Source organism: Ranitomeya variabilis, chromosome 6 (genome assembly GCF_051348905.1).
Source record: "Ranitomeya variabilis isolate aRanVar5 chromosome 6, aRanVar5.hap1, whole genome shotgun sequence".
Taxonomy (NCBI): domain Eukaryota; kingdom Metazoa; phylum Chordata; class Amphibia; order Anura; family Dendrobatidae; genus Ranitomeya; species Ranitomeya variabilis.
Window position 1 is genome coordinate 7,345,380 of NC_135237.1, and position 21,108 is coordinate 7,366,487.

At 48.2% G+C, this 21,108-nt stretch overlaps 1 protein-coding gene across 1 annotated transcript in view; it reads left to right on the plus strand.

Moving 5' to 3' along the window:
* The window catches only part of OBSCN (obscurin, cytoskeletal calmodulin and titin-interacting RhoGEF), an 860,705-nt gene that overhangs the window by 530,931 nt on the left and 308,666 nt on the right, over positions 1 to 21,108 (plus strand). The window contains exons 78-82 of the mRNA XM_077269354.1: positions 7,875 to 8,048; positions 8,126 to 8,285; positions 10,440 to 10,556; positions 10,737 to 10,901; positions 12,078 to 12,236. Of these exons, the coding sequence (XP_077125469.1) occupies positions 7,875 to 8,048; positions 8,126 to 8,285; positions 10,440 to 10,556; positions 10,737 to 10,901; positions 12,078 to 12,236 (775 nt within the window). The remainder of the gene's footprint in view (positions 1 to 7,874; positions 8,049 to 8,125; positions 8,286 to 10,439; positions 10,557 to 10,736; positions 10,902 to 12,077; positions 12,237 to 21,108) is intronic.

The following is a 21,108-nucleotide window of genomic DNA, read 5'->3' on the forward strand; positions in this document are numbered from 1 at the left end:
TCCCCTGATGCTGTGGAGGCCTTTCAGGAGCTTAAGCGCCGTTTTTCTTCTGCCCCTGTGTTGCGTCAGCCTGATGTGACTCTTCCTTTTCAGGTTGAGGTCGACGCTTCTGAGATCGGGGCTGGGGCAGTGTTGTCGCAGAAAAGTTCTGACTGCGCCGTGATGAGGCCTTGTGCCTTCTTTTCCCGTAAATTTTCGCCCGCTGAGCGGAATTATGATGTTGGGAATCGGGAGCTTTTGGCCATGAAGTGGGCGTTTGAGGAGTGGCGCCATTGGCTCGAGGGGGCCAGACATCAGGTGGTGGTATTTACTGACCACAAAAATTTGATCTATCTTGAGACCGCCAGGCGCCTGAATCCTAGACAGGCGCGCTGGTCATTATTTTTCTCTCGGTTTAATTTTGTGGTATCGTACCTACCGGGTTCTAAGAATGTTAAGGCGGATGCCCTTTCTAGGAGTTTTGAGCCTGATTCACCCGGCAACTCTGACCCCACAGGTATTCTTAAGGAGGGAGTTATCTTGTCAGCCGTTTCTCCAGACCTGCGGCGGGCCTTGCAGGAGTTTCAGGCGGATAGACCGGATCGTTGTCCGCCTGATAGGTTGTTTGTTCCTGATGATTGGACCAGTAGAGTCATCTCTGAGGTACATTCTTCTGCATTGGCAGGTCATCCTGGAATTTTTGGTACCAGGGATTTGGTGGCAAGATCCTTCTGGTGGCCTTCCCTGTCACGAGATGTGCGAGGCTTTGTGCAGTCTTGTGACGTTTGTGCTCGGGCCAAGCCTTGTTGTTCTCGGGCTAGTGGATTATTGTTGCCCTTGCCTATTCCTAAGAGGCCTTGGACACACATCTCGATGGATTTTATTTCAGATCTGCCTGTTTCTCAGAAGATGTCTGTCATCTGGGTGGTGTGTGACCGTTTTTCTAAGATGGTCCATTTGGTTCCCCTGCCCAAATTGCCTTCTTCTTCCGAGTTGGTGCCCCTGTTTTTTCAAAATGTTGTTCGTTTGCATGGTATTCCTGAGAATATCGTTTCTGACAGAGGAACCCAATTTGTGTCTAGATTTTGGCGGGCATTCTGTGCTAGGATGGGCATAGATTTGTCTTTTTCGTCTGCTTTTCACCCTCAGACTAATGGCCAGACCGAGCGGACTAATCAGACCCTGGAGACATATCTGAGGTGTTTTGTGTCTGCTGACCAGGATGATTGGGTTGCTTTTTTGCCATTGGCGGAGTTCGCCCTCAATAATCGGGCCAGCTCTGCCACTTTGGTGTCCCCGTTTTTCTGTAATTCGGGGTTCCACCCTCGATTTTCCTCCGGTCAGATGGAATCCTCGGATTGTCCTGGAGTGGATGCGGTGGTGGAGAGATTGCATCATATCTGGGGGCAGGTGATGGACAATTTAAAGTTGTCCCAGGAGAAGACTCAGCTTTTTGCCAACCGTCACCGTCGTGTTGGTCCTCGGCTTTGTGTTGGAGATTTGGTGTGGTTGTCTTCTCGTTTTGTCCCTATGAGGGTCTCATCTCCTAAGTTTAAGCCTCGGTTCATCGGTCCGTATAAAATATTGGAGATTCTTAACCCTGTTTCCTTCCGTTTGGACCTCCCTGCATCCTTTTCTATTCATAACGTTTTTCATCGGTCGTTATTGCGCAGGTATGAGGCACCGGTTGTGCCTTCCGTTGAGCCTCCTGCTCCGGTGTTGGTTGAGGGTGAGTTGGAGTACGTTGTGGAAAAAATCCTAGACTCCCGTGTTTCCAGACGGAGACTCCAGTATCTGGTCAAGTGGAAGGGATACGGCCAGGAGGATAATTCTTGGGTCACTGCATCTGATGTTCATGCCTCTGATCTGGTTCGTGCCTTTCATAGGGCCCATCCTGATCGCCCTGGTGGTTCTGGTGAGGGTTCGGTGCCCCCTCCTTGAGGGGGGGGTACTGTTGTGAATTTGGATTCTGGGCTCCCCCGGTGGCTACTGGTGGAATTGAACTTGTGACATCATCTTCCCTGTTCACCTGTTCTGATTAGATCTGGGTGTCGCTATATAACCTGGCTTCTCTGTTAGATGCTTGCCGGTCAACAATGTTATCAGAAGCCTCTCTGTGCTTGTTCCTGCTCCCAGACATCTACTAGATAAGTTGGACATTCGTCCATGTTTTGTTTTTGTATTTTGGTTCCAGTTCACAGCTGCAGTTTCGTTACTGTGTCTGGAAAGCTCTTGTTGATCAGGAATTGCCACTCTGGTATTATGAGTTAATGCCAGAGTCCTAAAGTAATTTCTGGATGTGTTTTGTTAGGGTTTTCTACTGACCATGAAAGTATGCTTTCTGTCTTCTGCTATCTAGAAAGCGGACCTCAAATTTGCTAAAACTATTTTCCTGCTGCGTTTGTTGTTTCATCTCATATCACCGCCAATATATGTGGGGGGCTTCTGTCTCCTTTTTGGGCATTTCTCTAGAGGTGAGTCAGGTCTTATATTTCCCTCTGCTAGCATTATTTAGTTCTCCGGCCGGCGCTGGGCATATAGGGATAAAAAGTAGGACATGCTACCTGGCTACTTCTAGATGATGCGGTAGGTTTAGTTCATGGTCAGTACAGTTACATCTTCCAAGAGCTTGTTCCTATTGAGGCTTATGCTAGTTCTCTGGCCATGGAGATCATGACAGACTTGTACACAAACCTGTCCTCAAATACCACCATGTAAATGTTGGCATACGTGGGGGCCACATTTGACCCCATGGCGGTACCTCTTAATTGCAGATAGAACTCATCCCCAAAGAGGAAAAAATTCCTCCTGAGGATGAGCTCCAGCAATGTGAGGACAAGCTGTGCACACTCCGGGGCCACGTCAGAGCCCGACAGCGCACTGGATACATCCTCAAGACCCTTATCGTGTTCGATCGATGTGAATAAAGATACCACATCGAACGAAACTAAGACAGTGGTTTCCGAAATTGTTACATCCTCAATCTTGTTAAGAAAGTCATTCGTGTCTCTAATATAAGACCGTGCTGACACAGCGAATGGACGTAGAACTCGATCCAAAAAAATTGCTGTCTTGTTGAATAGAGAGCCTCTGCCTGACACAATCGGTCTACCCGGAGGATTTAACAAATCCTTGTGTATTTTAGGTAGTGCATATAGCACAGGTATGACCGGTGCGTCCACAATCAAGTACTCCGACAGCTTGTGGTCAATGAGTCCCATAGCCAGGGAGTCACTGACCACAAGCTGTAACTCCTTCTGAAAACGAGAGGTAGGATTACATGATAATTTCTCATATACAGAATGATCACTCAGTTGTCTCAATATCTCAGCCCTATATTTAGAGCTGTCCATAATAACCACTGCCCCGCCTTTATCAGCTTGTTTGATGGTTAAGGCAGTATTATTTGCCAATGCACTCACAACCCCTCTTTCAATTGATGACATATTCTGATGTAGAGGAGGTTTAAATGTACTCCTCAACTTTCCAACCTCCCTCTGTACCACTTCAATATAGGATTCAACAAAATGATTCCTAATAGGCGGTTGAAATGAACTTTTATTGCATAATACCAACTCCTGTAAAGAAAAACCCTGTACTGATTTTATCACATCCACATTTCTATCACTAGTCTTGTCAGAAAAATAGGATGCCAACCTCAACCTTCTAAAGAAAGCCTGTAAATCAATCTCTAAAGAGAACCAATCTGGATTACTGGATGGACAGAAAGACAATCCTCTGGATAATACTTTCAATTCAATCTCAGACAACACAACAGAGGAGATATTTACCACCAATTCTCTATTGTCCATTAATTGTCCTTCATATTCCTCGTCCTCATGGAGGCCGTCCTCGTATGACGTTGTTCTTTGGGAGGGCCTTTGGTTCTTATGTTTCCGTCCGCCTCTACGGCCACGTCTCTTGGGGTGGTTTTGTCCATCCTCTCCTGCTCTAAAAAATGTGCTCCCCTAGACTGTCCCAAATTGGAGTCATCTGTAGAGTCAGATTCGGCTGTAGTGAACCCAAAATTAGAATGTTTCCTCTCCTGAGGTTTCTTACATCTCTTAGATGTCATGGGTTTACTCCTCCTGTTACTGGAGAACTACCGTAGTTGGGTTTCATCTGCCAAGAAAAAATGCGTCCCGCCTTATAGTCCTCCAAAATTGTGTGTTAACGGGGGTTGCGGCCACATCTTAGGCCAACCCTTTTGCCGATAACAAACACTTTTGTATTATGTTTGTGTATGTTTTACTGTGGGCTGTGCCTGGATGGCGATTGGTGCCCTGCATGGTATCCACCCTATTTAAGCCAGCCCCTTGCAATGTTTGATATGCTTGAAAAAGACCACATGATGGTCGAAACGTTGCTTTTTATGGCTCAATAAATACCTCTTTTTTGATACGAATACACCTGGCTGCAGCGCTGTTCATCTACTTTTTAAATTGCTGGAAGATATCCAGGAAGGTTTCCTGGACATGGAACGGGCGCCCCAATAAGTGAGTGCTGTCAGCCCTCTCTTCGTTTGTATATGGGTGATCTGGGGTCACTACTGATGTCATCAGCAATATTAGTGATGTCACTGGGTCATCTGGGGTCACTACTGATGTCATCAGCAATATTAGTGATGTCACTGGGTCATCTGGGGTCACTACTGATGTCAGCAATTATAGTGATGTCACTGGGTCATCTGGGGTCACTACTGATGTCATCAGCAATATTAGTGATGTCACTGGGTCATCTGGGGTCACTACTGATGTCATCAGCAATATTTGTGATGTCACTGGGTCATCTGGGGTCGCTACTGATGTAATCAGCAATATTAGTGATGTCACTGGGTCATCTGGGGTCACTACTGATGTCATCAGCAATATTAGTGATGTCACTGGGTTATCTGGGGTCACTACTGATGTCATCAGCAATATTAGTGATGCCACTGGGTCATCTGGAGTCACTACTGATGTCAGCAATATTAGTGATGTCACTGGGTCATCTGGGGTCACTACTGATGTCATCAGCAATATTAGTGATGTCACTGGGTCATCTGGGTTCACTACTGATGTCATCAGCAATATTAGTGATGTCACTGGGTCATCTGGGGTCCCTACTGATGTCACTAGCAATATTAGTGATGTCACTGGGTCATCTGGGGTCGCTACTGATGTCATCAGCAATATTAGTGATGTCACTGGGTCATCTGGGGTCATTACTGATGTCATCAGCAATATTAGTGATGTCACTGGGTTATCTGGGGTCACTACTGATGTCATCAGCAATATTAGTGATGTCACTGGGTCATCTGGGTTCACTACTGATGTCATCAGCAATATTAGTGATGCCACTGGGTCATCTGGAGTCACTACTGATGTCAGCAATATTAGTGATGTCACTGGGTCATCTGGGGTCACTACTGATGTCATCAGCAATATTAGTGATGTCACTGGGTCATCTGGGTTCACTACTTTTGTCATCAGCAATATTAGTGATGTCACTGGGTCATCTGGGGTCACTACTGATGTCACTAGCAATATTAGTGATGTCACTGGGTCATCTGGGGTCACTACTGATGTCACTAGCAATATTAGTGATGTCACTGGGTCATCTGGGGTCGCTACTGATGTCATCAGCAATATTAGTGATGTCACTGGGTCATCTGGGGTCACTACTGATGTCAGCAATATTAGTGATGTCACTGGGTCATCTGGGGTCACTACTGATGTCATCAGCAATATTAGTGATGTCACTGGGTCATCTGGGGTCACTACTGATGTCATCAGCAATATTAGTGATGCCACTGGGTCATCTGGGGTCACTACTGATATCAGCATTATTAGTGATGTCACTGGGTCATCTGGGGTCACTACTGATGTCATCAGCAATATTAGTGATGTCACTGGGTCATCTGGGGTCACTACTGATGTCATCAGCAATATTAGTGATGTCACTGGGTTATCTGGGGTCACTACTGATGTCATTAGCAGTATTAGTGATGTCACTGGGTTATCTGGGGTCACTACTGATGACATCATCTGTTTTTTGTAGTTATGATTCCTTTTAATGGTTAACAAAAATAAAATAAGTGATGTTACACAGCAGCTTTCGAGACTTCTTAGGTCCCTTCCTTGTTTTTCACACTGAGAGCATTATTTTTTTTCATCTGGCTAACACGGTACCAAGCCGTTTTCATCTTTTTTCCTGACATCCTCACTGGTCTTGGTGCACTGATGATGTCACTGTTGTCAGTGACGTCACTGATGATGTCACTAGTATAACTAGTGATGTCATCTGTTTTTTCTGATGTTGCTGATGTAACGCCCCAGAGTCCTGGTCGTCACAGTGGCATTGTTTTCCTCCCGGGGAGAGTGATGTCACGCTTGGAAGCGATGAAGGACATCTTTCACCAAGTAATCACATAGACACAACACGTTCACACTCCAGGCCAGAAGGGGGAGCTCTAAACCTGGTTTAGGGTGAACTCCCCTATAAATATATTCTGGTCTGGAGGGAAGTAGTCAGTTAGTGCCAGACAGCAGACTGAAGCAGACAGTGGAGGAGGAAGGATTCTGTCAGAGGTCAGAAACGAAGGCAGACAGACATAGAGTGTCAGAAGGTCTGAAGGGACCGTGTAGTCAGAGGTACTACAGCCCCTGGAGAGAGGAAACTTAGAAGGAAAGAACAGCTTGTGGAAAGTGTACAGGAGAGTGACACCAGGGGAGCAGAGCAGTGATTTGGCTACCTCCCTGGCTAGCGCAGATTCTGGTAGCCGGAAGACCGAGGTTGTGTCGGATTCTAAGAGGCATAGCTGAAACCGGCAGGACAGCTGGACTTTAAGTTATCTGTCCGCCTTTACACCCAGGAGACACAATGACACATAGGGCCTGGTCATGATAGAGACCCTCTAAAAAGGCTCGAGTCACCTGCCATACGGGTTGTGTCCTATCCTATATGGGGGACAGATAGGAACTGTGAGGACCTTGTCAGAAGCCATAGGCAGTAAGGGACTACAACTGCCTTTGATGACCGCGTTTTGAGGAAGGCTTTCATCTCCACCTGGTAAAGGGGACTCTGAATTCGCTTCCAAGCCGACCGGACCCTGCCTGTATCTGTGATCTGGTGTCCTGTACTGCGGTTGCCTGACGCTACAGTAAACCAGGTAAAGGGACTGCAAACCTGTGTCCTCATTCTTTATTGCACCATTCACAATCTTCACCTATACACCGGGAGCCCTGGGGACCTACTTCACCTGTGGGAAGTTATACCATCTAGCTGCCATACCATCACCCCAGAGGACCTCTTTAAGCAGCGTCGGTCCCCACTGATCGAAGACCACAGAGGGCGTCACGAACACAAACTTTAATCAATATCCCTTTTACATGGGCGCCCAGGGCCACGAACCGGGTCGCCGCCGTGACACATCCCCTTAAGTACCGGACCCAGTACCGAATACCCCATGGCCCATGCAGGCAACTCACTGACATTATCACTGGTATGATTGGTGCACTGTTGACGTCACTGATGACATCATCTTTTATTTTTTTTCTCACATCACTGACATCGTCACTGGTCTTGGTGCACTGAGTACATCACTGATGACGTCATTGATGTCAGTGACGTCACTGATGAGGTCACTAGTTTAACAGGAGATGTCACTGATGACGTCTCTCCTCGCTGTGCACCGTGGGCTCTCAGTGGTGGCTCTGGGCAGATATTGATGGGACTGAGCTCCATGTATGATACATGATGGGTTATTCCCAGCAGTAGACGTGGAGATGTTACCAGATGTCGGTCTGAGTTCCCTGCTGTGATCACATCCGTGGACATATCCGCCACGTGCACATGTGTATGAGGAGTGTCTGCTCTGGAGGCACAGCGCTTTAACATGAACTCATTCTCCACAGTATCATCATCCAGGATCTGTTGAGCTCAGAGAAGGAGTACGTCAGAGACCTGCAGTTCGTCCAGACCCATCACCTGAGTTACACTGAGAGCTGCAGCGACATTCCCGAGGCTGTGGCCACACAGAAGACAGTCATCTTTAGAAACATCAGCGACATCGGGGACTTCCATGCAAGGTCTGTATGGAGGAGAGTGCGCAGCATTGTGTAAGTGTTCCCCACTCTCCAGCCATAACCGTCTGCTCCATCCACAGAAGGTTCTTCCAAGAACTGAAGAAAAGTGACACCGACGACGATATTGCCATGTGCTTCATCCGGAACGAGGATGACTTCAACAAGTACATCATGTACCTGGTGGGACGTGTGCAGGCCGAGTCCGTGGTGGTCAACGATGCAATCCAAGAATTCTACAAAGTGAGGACGGTCTCTCTGCCCATCTCCATTTATCTACGTAGCAGAGAGTACAGCAGTGCGCTGTGCTCCAAGACATGTGCAGACACTGAACATATGAGATTAGATGTATACCTGCCTGTCAAGGAGGGGACACCAGAGGGGTCACTCAGAATTCCACTGCTGCAACCAACATGTCAAAGATCGCAGCCAGGGAGGTTGCGCAGATACACATGCTGTTATCTTTGGAGCTAACGGCTCTCTGCTGACCGCTATCGTCTGCACAATTGACCGACGATCAACGGAAGAGGCCGCAGGCTGTTTCAATTAACATTCCGGTTATCGGGAAGCTAACAGTTAGCATATGGTATATACACCTTCAATTCCAACGCATGGAATATATGTACAGTATATACCCATGATACAGTCACTGCATACTCCACGATAACCGCACACTCACTTGCTGCCATCAGTTGTGTTTTATACAGTCTGACTGGAGGCCTGGTTCTGATTCTGGTAGTGTATGGTTTCGGGGTGTGGGTTAAAGAACAAAAGGAACAGAACGATTACATTTTATATTTAATCTAGAATGATAGGCAGTGTTTATAGAAATTATACAAAAGATTTTACAAAGGGGATAAAAAAATACAGCATATAGTTACATAAAATAAGACTGATAAAACAAAAGAAAATTACTGCACTGATTACAGATATGATTCAGCCTAGCGAAGGAAAGCTCTTCGATTTGAAAATGTCCAACAGGAATGCGAATGGGAATCATGCATGCACTGATGTGTATCTCTTTACATGAACTCAGATTGCAATATTTTATATTGGGATTTTACTGTTACTCAGAGACCAAACAGACGTGGCTGTTGTCAGCAGTCTGCTCACTATTGATTTGTGGCTTATAGGCAGGGCTCACAGTTATGAAAAAACATGTATCTTTTGACTTGTCCTGAAGCTGAAAATGTATGTCACATCACTATCGGATCTATATGGACTTCAATATTTCTACGTTCTTTCGGAGACATACATATGGGGTCAATGTATAGTATTTACCTTGTAGAAAACAAAAGTGTCACTTGAATTCAAGATGCATTTCCTGTGGACAAAGCCCCTTCCACTTTGCTATCAATGTGTAAACTGTCACAGGGCTACCGCAACAGAGCAAAGCCAGAAGACTGCAGTGTCTGATGGCTCCTAGTCCGCCGATGAGAAGAAGCACTTCTCCAGTATATTGCACAGGTTTATTTCTTTCAGCAGAACAGGGGTTAACCAGCCATGTTGGAAATTCCTGCATTCAACTGTGCTTGGTTAGCCACTCCTTTCCCCTATACAATCTGGGCTCGATTACCAAGTCCTTGTCTGAGTTAGCAATTGCTACAAGACATAGGAGTGGGAGAAGTTGGTGTTGTGAAGGAGAGCTGGAGGAATTTATTAGCGATTGTTGCCTGGTTTGTGCACTTGGTAATTCCTGATCCTTCTCTGTTTTGCTTTCTTCCCCCTCCCTACACACCCTGGTGAATACCTCTGTTATATCTGAGTGTATATTTGTGTGTGTGGAGTTTTCAGTTTACCCTTGTCTTTGTTACGCTCTCTGTCGGGTTGGTGTACTGCGGTGCACAGTAGCGCCCCCTCTTCCCTGGGTGGGGGAACGGGACAGATGAAGGGCTGATCTAGGAGATAGGGCAAGGGAGGAGGCCGTGGCGTCTTCGCCATCTGAAGTATCAGGCCGATCTAGGGCGCCCCCTAGTGTTAGGGCCAGGAAAGGTGCCCCTGGTCCCAAGTCAGTCGCCAGTTGAATCGTAACATAAACACAAGTAACTTTAATCTCTTAATTAATAATTAAGACCTTTTCCTCTCTTAATTATTTGTCCAATCTACTGTATAACTCTTTGTGATGCACAATAGACATCCTCTTTCTCACTGCAGGGGCCCTTTGTCCTAAAAGTAACTACCTGCATTTTAATTAGGATGATTCACTATCCAGCTACACCTAATTTCCAACTTCCTTATGTCCATTGTAGAAGTCTTATTTAAAAGGGACTCGGAGCATCAGCTCTTGTTCCTATTGCTAATCTGTGTGAGTGGGGAGGGGGTGAGTGCCCCCTCGCTGGTGGCTTTTAATATTTTCTATGACACTGCCATATAAACTATATCTCTGATTATTTCTAGCAATACACGGAGGACACTTTGTCGCTGCCCGACCCCTCCAGTCCCCCGCCGCCTCCCCTTCAACATTACCTGGAGTGCCCAATAACTAGGATTCAGCGCTACCAGGTCATTCTCAAGGTAAGAAGGCGCCACTGATAGCACAAGGTAAAGCTTTCTGCCAGCAGCCCGGTGATCAGAGAAGCCAGGGGACGCATGTCAGGGAACTGCTATGGGCGCAGCAGCCGCCCTTGGTCTTCATCTTTATTTACCAAACATTCTCTAGATGTAAACATTCTGGAAAAAATGTTAATCCTGCAGGAAATGATCCGGAACAAGGCCCGAAATGGTAAGAACTGCTCGCTGCTGGAGCAGGCCTACGCCATCGTGTCAGCGCTGACCCGGAGAGCGGAGAACTTTCTCCACGTGTCACTGATAGAGAATTACCCCGGAACGCTGGAGGCGCTAGGCGAGCCCATACGACAAGTAAGTACATCCTCAATCACATGACTATGCCGCCATGCTGAGCCGAAGAGATCAAATGACTGACACCTCCGTGCTAAGCCATAAAGGTCACATAACTAAAGCCTCTGTGCTGAGCTGCAAAGATCCTATGACTGACGCCTCATGCAGAGCCGCAGAGATCCCGTGACTGATGCCTCCGTGCAGAGCCGCAGAGATCCCGTGACTGATGCCTCCTTGCAGAGCCACAGAGATCCCATGACTGACGACACCGTGTAGAGCCGCAGAGATCCCATGACTGACGCCTGTGTGCAGAGCCGCAGAGATCCCATGACTGACGCCTCCATGCTGAGCTGCAGAGATCCCATGACTGACGCCTGTGTACAGAGCCGCAGAGATCCCAAGACTGACGCCTCTGTGTAGAGCCGCAGAGATCCCATGACTGACGCCTGTGTGCAGAGCCGCAGAGATCCCATGACTGACGTCTCCATGCAGAGCTGCAGACATCCCATGACTGACGCCTGTGTGCAGAGCTGCAGAGATCCCATGACTGACGCCTGTGTGCAGAGCCGCAGAGATCCCGTGACTGACGCCTGTGTGCAGAGCCGCAGAGATCCCATGACTGACGCCTGTGTGCAGAGCCGCAGAGATCCCATGACTGACGCCTGTGTGCAGAGCCGCGGAGATCCCATGACTGATGCCTGTGTGCAGAGCCGCAGAGATCCCTTGACTGATGAATGTGTGCAGAGCCAGAGAGATCCCATGACTGACGCCTGTGTGCAGAGCCGCAGAGATCCCTTGACTGATGAATGTGTGCAGAGCCAGAGAGATCCCATGACTGACGCCTGTGTGCAGAGCCGCAGAGATCCCATGACTGACGAATGTGTGCAGAGCCGCAGAGATCCCATGACTGACGCCTGTGTGCAGAGCTGCAGAGATCCCATGACTGACGCCTCCATACAGAGCCGCAGAGATCCCATGACTGACACCTGTGTGCAGAGCCGCAGAGATCCCATGACTGATGCCTGTGTGCAGAGCCGCAGAGATCCCATGACTGACGCCTGTGTGCAGAGCCGCAGAGATCCCATGACTGACGCCTGTGTGCAGAGCGCAGAGATCCCATGAATGTGCCAGTGATGTCGCCCCCTCACTGTCCTCTGGAGCAATGTTTGGTATCATCTACTTTGTTCTCTGTTTTAGGGCCACTTCATTGTCTGGGAAGGAGCTCCTGGGGCCCGAATGGCCTGGAAGGGACACAACCGCCATGTCTTCCTGTTCAAGAACTACGTCATTATCTGTAAACCCAAGAGAGACACCCGGACCGACACCTACAGCTACGTCTTCAAAAACATGATGAAGGTGCGTGCGTTGGGGAGGAGGCGTGTTGTGAACTCTGTTTTCGGGCTCCCTCTTGTGGTCACAGGTGGTATTGCGTGAGTTTTATTTTTGGGCTCCCCCTGGTGGCTTTGTTTGTTATCTTGCGGGTCTGTGGTAGGATCAGCTGCCTCGTTATTCTCTAGGGAGGTTCCTATTTAGCTCTGCTTTACCTCCACTTGTTGCCGGCTGTCGATGTATTCAGTGCTATTCTGTTACTCCTGACTATCTTGGTTTTCTGTCTCTTCATGAGAAGCTAAGTTCTGTTTGATTATTTTTTGCTCATCTGTCTGCAATATGATTTCTGTTTATGATGAGTTTAGTCCAGCTTGCTAATATGTGATTTCTTGCTGCTGGTAAGCTCTGGGGTACGGAGTTGCTTCCCCCGCACCGTTAGTTGGTGCGGGGGCTCGAGCAATCTCTGCGTGGATATTTTGAATAGGGTTTTCTATTGACCGCACAGTTCTCTTCCTATTTTCTGCTATCTAGTGTTAGCGGGCCTCATTTGCTAAATCTATTTCATCTCTGCGTATGTGCTTTCCCCTTAACTCACCGTTAATATTTGTGGGGGGCTTTTCTATATCTTTGGGGGTCATTTCTCTGAGGCAAGTGAGGACTTACTTTCTCTCTAGGAATAGTCAGTTTCTCAGGCCGTGACGAGACGTCTAGGATTTCCAGGTAACGTTCCACGGCTACTTATAGTTGTTTGCGGATAGGATCAGGTTGCGGTCAATTCAGTTACCACTTCCCCAGAGCTAGTCGTCGGTTCAGTCTCTTAGCTAGTCCGACCTGCGATCCTTGCCACTAGGATCATAACAGAGGTGCTGCCCCAAGATAATCTCCAATGTACAATAATATCAAGTCTAGTACTCCAGTCACCTCCAGAGCTGCACTCACTATTCTGTTACTGTGTCATATCCTCCAGTCACCTCCAGAGCTGCACTTATTATTCTGCTGTTACATCATGTCTTATCCTCCAGTCACCTCCAGAGCTGCACTCACTATTCTGCTGTTACATCGTGTCTTATCCTCCAGGTCTTTTATTAAATAAAATAAAAATACTTTACATGACAATAACTATGATACATTACAAATAAAACACCACAGAACAAAACATAAGAACAAAGCTCCAATCAGACGACAACAAATGACAAAAATCACAAAGAAATAAACCAGAAATGGAACCAAAATGGAGAAAGTTCATGACCTACAAATCAGGGACGAGAAAGAAAAATTCCAATAAAAATAAAGAAAGCAAAACTAAAAGACAACAAACAAAATACTCATAACTACATGAATACCCCTGTAAAAATTATAAATATAAATAATAAATGGTATAAAATAATGTAAGACCCCCGGCCCAGCTTCATTCATACTACTATATACAACCCCAACTACATTCACACCGTCCTATATACAATATTATATACAATATATACACTATAAACACATTATACTAAACCAAATATTATACAACACCGCAAACACAACAAAACCCTACTGGTCCCACTGCCTTACCTTACAGCCACCCCCTTACACCACCACATTCACCCCACAACAAACCTAAATACAATACAGTGTACAACATTAACTTTTTTTTTTTTTTTTTTTAATTATTTTTTTTTCCTTTTTTAATATATATACACACACCTACTCTAACTATCCCTCCACCCCTGATCCAGCTCTGGCCACAAAGTTCAGGAATTATCCGAGCTAGGATCAGGCCCCAAAGTTTTTCCCCAGGCGGGGCCTGGGCCAGGCCAGATCAGTCTCTTATCACCGCCGTTGAACCCCCCAATCCCCCCACCCAACCTAACTAAGACCCTCTATTATACACACTATATACAATATATACAATATATACAGTTAGGTCCATATATATTTGGACAGAGACAACATTTTTCTCATTTTGGTTATAGACATTACCACAATTTAATTTTAAACAAAACAATTCAGATGCTGTTGAAGTTCAGACTTTCAGCTTTCATTTGAGGGCATCCATATTAAAATTGGATGAAGGGTTTAGGAGTTTCAGCTCCTTAACATGTGCCACCCTGTTTTTTAAAGGGACCAAAAGTAATTGGACAATTGACTCCAAGGCTATTTCATGGACAGGTGTGGGCAATCCCTTCATTATGTCATTCTCAACTAAGCAGATAAAAGGCCTGGAGTTGATTTGAGGTGTGGTGCTTGCATTTGGAAGGTTTTGCTGTGAAGTAAACATGCGGTCAAAGGAGCTCTCCATGCAGGTGAAACAAGCCATCCTTAAGCTGCGAAAACAGAAAAAAACATCCGAGAAATTGCTACAATATTAGGAGTGGCAAAATCTACAGTTTGGTCCATCCTGAGAAAGAAAGAAAGCACTGGTGAACTCATCAATGCAAAAAGACCTGGGCGCCCACGGAAGACAATAGTGGTGGATGATCGCAGAATAATCTCCATGGTGAAGAGAAACCCCTTCACAACAGCCAACCAAGTGACCAACACTCTCCAGGAGGTCGGCGTATCAATATCCAAATCTACCATAAAGAGAAGACTGCATGAAAGTAAATACAGAGGGTTCACTGCACGGTGCAAGCCACTCATAAGCATCAAGAATAAAAAGGCTAAAAAACAACTAAAAAAGCCAGCACAGTTCTGGAAAAACATTCTTTGGACAGATGAAACCAAGATCAACCTCTACCAGAATGATGGAAAGAGAAAAGTATGGCGAAGGCGTGGTACAGCTCATGATCCAAAGCATACCACATCATCTGTAAAACACGGCGGAGGCAGTGTGATGGCTTGGGCATGCATGGCTGCCAGTGGCCCTGGGTCACTAGTGTTTATGGATGATGTGACCCAGGAATGAATTCTGAGGTCTTCAGAGCCGCCATACTGTGTGCTCAGATCCAGCCAAATGCAGCCAAACTGATTGGTCGTCGTTTCATACTACAGATGGACAATGACCCAAAACATGAAGCCAAAGCCACCCAGGAGGTTATTAAAGCAAAGAAGTGGAATATTCTTGAATGGCCAAGTCAGTCACCTGATCTCAACCCAATTGAGCAGCATTTCACTTGTTAAAGACTAAACTTCAGACAGAAAGGCCCACAAACAAACAGCAACTGAAAACCACCGCAGTGAAGGCCTGGCAGAGCATCAAAAAGGAGGAAACACAACGTCTGGTGATGTCCATGAGTTCAAGACTTCAGGCAGTCATTGCCAACAAAGGGTTTTCAACCAGGTACTAGAAATGAACATTTTATTTAAAATTATTGAATCTGTCCAATTACTTTTGGTCCCTTTAAAAACAGGGTGGCACATGTTAAGGAGCTGAAACTCCTAAACCCTTCATCCAATTTTAATGTGGATACCCTCAAATGAAAGCTGAAAGTCTGAACTTCAACTGCATCGGAATTGTTTTGTTTAAAATTCATTGTGGTAATGTCTATAACCAAAATGAGAAAAATGTTGTCTCTGTCCAAATATATATGGACCTAACTGTACATAAACCAACTTCACAGAACACAACCTACATACTCACCACCCAAGGCTCAAAGTTCGATGCCTGCAAACCTTCTATTCAAGGAACAGAAATACAAAACAAAAATCCAGGGTGTAAAGATATCAGCCCACCACAAGGATATAGGAGCGCTAACGGACTAAGGCACCCCGAAGGAGAAACCCCTCCAGAGATGGGCCGCCCTCCGGGCACCCAGTCTTTCACACTCCAGAGAACGTACCTTCACCAGGGCACCTAGGATGCTGCTACAAACTTCATCTACACGGAGGATTTTACTCTGCGTCGAAACTAAAACTCGTGCGTTCCACGTGAAGTACCTGACCACTGCACTAACTAAGAATAAAGTGGCTTGGTCCCTTCTCCCGAGGTCTCTGAACGCACCATAGACCCACTCGGCATAGGACAGAGTGGCCAGCCGCGGCCAACCAATGGAAGCGCCCACCCTGTTGTACACCTCTGTATTAAAGGGACAATGAAGCAGGAAGTGCTCCATGCTTTCCAGCATGGTAGCGCAATCCTCACGGGGACAATTTCTGTCCACGGAGCTCCTGTGCTTCAAATTGTCCCTCACATACAACTTACCTTGGAAGGTAAGTCAAGTCCCAATACTTCTTGGGGATCCTGCTAGAATTTAACAAACTTAACCCAACCTCTAGATCCCGACTCGGGCAGTCCTTGAGGACCAGTGGTCTCTGAAAATGCGAAAGCAAGACCCGCATGTCGAGGAGTTTCCTCGGAAGGGACCTCACTTCCCACATTCCCAGACCCCACCGGCGCATCATTTTCAGAACCGGGGTAACATAAGCCGGGAGATGCCCGTGCGGTGTGCGAAGATCCTTCAATCTTCCCCCTGTCTCCCATTCCTGGAAGAAAGGCTGAAACCATCCCCTGCAGGAGAATACCCACGGAGGAGCCCTCTCTTTCCAGAGGTTTGCCACGTTAACTTTCAAAAAGGTGTTCACTAGAAACACCACGGGGTTCACCATATTCAACCCCCCTAGTCTCCTCGTGCGATAAGTAACCTCCCGTTTGACTAGGTTCAGTCTATTCCCCCATAACATCTGGAAGAACAGACTGTAGACCCGTGTCCAGAGAGGCTCCGGCAAGACACAGACACTGCCCAGGTAGACCAGCAAGGGGAGCAGGAAAGCTTTGCACAGGTCAACCCTTTCCCTCAGGGTCAAAGACCATCCCTTCCATTGGTCCACTTTTTGGGCGACACCCTTGATTCTGCCTTCCCAGTTTTTCGTGGGGTAATCACCCTGGCCAAATTCGATGCCTAGGACTTTGGCATGTTCTTGGGGTTCAGGGAGGGTGTCCGGAAGATCAAACGTGGGATCCCCGCCTCCCAGCCAGAGACTCTCACACTTGTCCTGGTTGACCTTGGACCCGGATGCCTCCGAGTAGCTCTCCACTTCTGACATCACCACCATTGCCTCCTCTTGCGAAGAAACAAAGACAGTAACGTCGTTCGCGTAGGCCACTACCCTCAGGATAGCCTCTGGCGCCAACCCGCCCATCCTCACCCCTTCCAACGGTCCACAATCAACCCTTCTGAGGAAGGGATCGATCGCAAATGCGTAAAGCAAAGGACTAAGAGGGCAGCCCTGGCAGACACCAGATCCCACCCCGAAAGGTTGTCCAATCCACCCGTTTACCAGAGGGAAAGTCTCAGCCCCTGCGTACAAGGTCTTAAGCCAGTCCACAAACCCTCCAGGCAGACCATACCTCAAAAGAGTGGACCAGAGGTACTCGTGGTCGACCCGATCAAAGGCTTTTGCCTGATCCAGGGTCAGCAAGAACCCCTTCCAAAGGCCCGCCCTGCCTTGCTCCACGGCCTCTCGGACACCTAGAACAGCACTGAAAGTGCTACGGCCAGGAACGCAACAGTGCTGGGCCTCCGAAAAGAGCCGCGGTGCAAACTTCACCAGCCTGTTGAAGAGTATCTTAGCCAAAACCTTCTTGTCCACATTGAGAAGTGATATGGGACGCCAATTCTCAATGCGCGACGGGTCCTTACCCTTTGACAAAATGATCAAAGCGGACCTCCTTAATGATCTCGGCAGAGTGCCCGAGGAGAGACACTCATTAAACACCTGAGTCTAGAGGGGGACCAAGGAGTCCCTAAAGGTCTTAAAGAACTCGGATGTTAAGCCATCCGGACCTGGCGATTTTTTTGGGCCGGAGCCCATCGATCGCCAGTCTCACTTCCTCTTCTTTGATCGCTTCTGCCAAACCGCCCAGCGAGAGGACAGCCCCTGGCTCAGGAACAGCTTCAGCCAGGAAAGCCGACATCCTGTCACGACCAAGTTCCTTCCTTCCCAAGAGTTGCGAGTAGTATGAACTGACGACCTCCAAGATCCCTGATCTGGACCTTCTCAGGGATCCCGTACTGTCCATCAGCCCGGTCACTATCTTACTATTCACTGACATCTTGCAGCTTCTGTAAGGGTCGGGCGAGTAGTACTTCCCGTAATCCCTCTCAAAAATTAAAGATGCGTGCCTATCGTACTGACACCTCTTTAGCAAGGATTTCACACTGGAGATCGCCTCGCGGCTACCCCCAGTCAAGACAAGATGCTCGAGTTTCCTCCTCAGGCTCTGATACAGGCGATCCCTGTTCAGGCTTCTGAGGTTCGAGAGTTGCCGGAAGAATCTCGCCACCCGATGTTTGAACATCTCCCACCACTCAGACTTAGTGTTACTTAGGCCCAGCATCGGTACCTGGCTCTGAAGAAATTCCTCAAAGGACCGTCTTACAGCTTCGTCCTCAAGGAGTGACGAATTCAGCTTCCAATAACCTCTTCCCATCCGAGGAGTCTCTGTAACGCTCAGAGAAAACATAATCAAACAGTGATCGGAGAATTCCACCTCCACAACCGACAACGGCGAGGAGACGGCATCCTCCTTCAAATAAAACCTGTCTATCCTAGACCTGCACTGACTACCTCTAAAAAAGGTGAACCCCGCGTGGCCTGTGTTGTGCCGGATGTGGACATCCACCAGGCGTGCCTCACTTACTATCCTATTTAGCGCGACGCAATCGTAAGCCAGCCGGTCTCCGGAACCTCCTCTATCACAGGGTCTCGTGATGTTGTTGAAATCCCCTCCAAAGACCACCTGCCTACTCGAAAATAAGAAAGGTTTGATCTTCATGAAGAGACACTTGCGGTCCCACTTGGACTGGGGACCGTAGATGTTAATGAGCCGAAGCTCCTGTCCCCCAATGGAGACATCTAGGATCAAGCATCTCCCCATTTCTAACTCGATCAATCGTCTGCATTCAACCGCTGCGGTCTTAAAAAGGACCGCCACCCCGCTATACGGCTCGGCCGCAAGAGACCAGTAGGAGGGCCCGTGCCTCCACTCCCGCCTTGCTTTATGCATGGTTGATAGGTCGGTCAACCTGGTCTCCTGCAAAAACAAAATGTCGAAGTCAAGTTGGCCGAGAAAATGAAAGGCCGTGTACCTTGCCACATCTGACTTTATGCTGGCAACATTAATGGTTGCCAGTGTCAAGGGGGTGGGTGCCGCCATCATGATTGATTGAATTAGATAGCCTTTTTCTTCCCACCCTCAACAGTTTCACCCTCTTCCTCTGACAATGATGAGTTTTTAGTGCGCTTAAGACAAACAGACTCATCCATTCTCTCCTTACATACACTCTGGCCCTTGTCTGGTGGTCCTGAGTTAGTCCCCCCCCCCAGAAGACTTTGTATTTGCCCCCTGAGAAGAAGACCCATCGACCTCCTGAGCCCCAACAACGTTGTCCGCAACCTCCGGCCCTGGGTCCCCATCGCCCCCCTCTGGAGGGGAGTCCTGGAGGGCCCGGAACCGATTAGAGAGATCCACCAGAGGGGGGGCGGCTGGACCTTCCAATGGCACCTGGATCAGGACTACGGAGTCAGAGGGGTCGCACTCCGAGGAGGAGGCTCGAGGCCCGGACCCCCTCTTATCCCTAGTTGTTTTCCTGTTACCCTTTTTCTTTTGCTGTGACCACTCCCCCTCTCCCTCATCCAGACTGTCACCGGATGAAGGTTCCTGGGCAGACATGGCGTCCTTTTGCTCCTCCCTTTCAAGTCTCTTGACTTCCTCGTTCAATTCGCCGTCTTTAGGATCCTCAGCTGCAAGTGAAGCACCCGGGTCATTACTCCCTGCCCCCTTTTCCCATGGCGCTGCTCCTGCCGCCTGATATTGGATGGCGGCAGCCTGCTCCTCACCGGTTCCCTGCCTCCTCCGCCTCTGCTGGTCCCTTCACCGGCGAGATTAGTCCCGGCTTTCGCCTGTCCCGCACTCGCCGCTTTCAGGACCGCATTGGCAAAGGAACGCGGACAGCGACTGAACGGGTGACCGAGGTCACCACACAGGTTACACCTAATCCTGCCACAAGTAGCAGCAAGATGGCCGAGGTCCCCACACAGTGCGCATTTCTGGGTGGTACACTGCGCACTGAAGTGTGTGGGGCTGCCGCACCTATGACAGGCCTTAGGCTGCCCCCGGTAGAAAATCAAGATCCTGTCCCTCCCCAAAAATGTTGAGGAAGGGATATGGGTAACGGTGTTTCCTGAAACCTTCAATTTCACCATGAAGGTCCAGGCTCCTGACCAGATACCATGCTCATCGAGGGTCTTCTCGGGAATACCGACGATGTCGCCGTATCGTCCAACCCAGGTGGAGATGTCTACACAGGAAAGTGACTCGTTACTGGTCAAAACGGTCACCTTCCTGACTGAGTTCTGGCGGGATATTGCTACAGTGTGGAAACCCTGCCATTCGGGGCGACCCCGAGCCAGCTCATGGTGAGACCAGAAAAGCTCAAGGCCCTCCGGTCGCACGAAGCTGACATCGAAGTAGGAGGTCCCATAGGGATGGATCAAGGCGAAGATGTCATATGCCACGGAGCCCATCCCCAGCAGGAGCTCAGCAACCTTTGACCGATCAGGACAGGCATCCTTGCTTACCCACTGGAGACGGGCCACGTTCCTACAGTTACTCCTCTGCCCCTGGGGGGGCAGCGGGACCACTACCTGCTTCCCCTCCACCAACACCAGTAATGCTCTCCTTATTCACTCCACCACTACTCCCATCATTTGCAACTTCACTACTCCCATCATTCACTCCACCACTACTCCCATCATTCACTCCACCACTACTCCCTCCATTCACTCCACCACTACTCCCATCATTCCCCTCACCACTTCCCATCACTTTATTACCAGTATTCTCACCACCATTTGTCCCAGTGTTCTCTGCACCTTCCACAGTAACATCCATTCCTTCCTCACTTGTGTCTGGCTTCTCTGTACTCACACCTGCTGGACCGGGGGAGGGGTGCAGCACCACATCCATTTT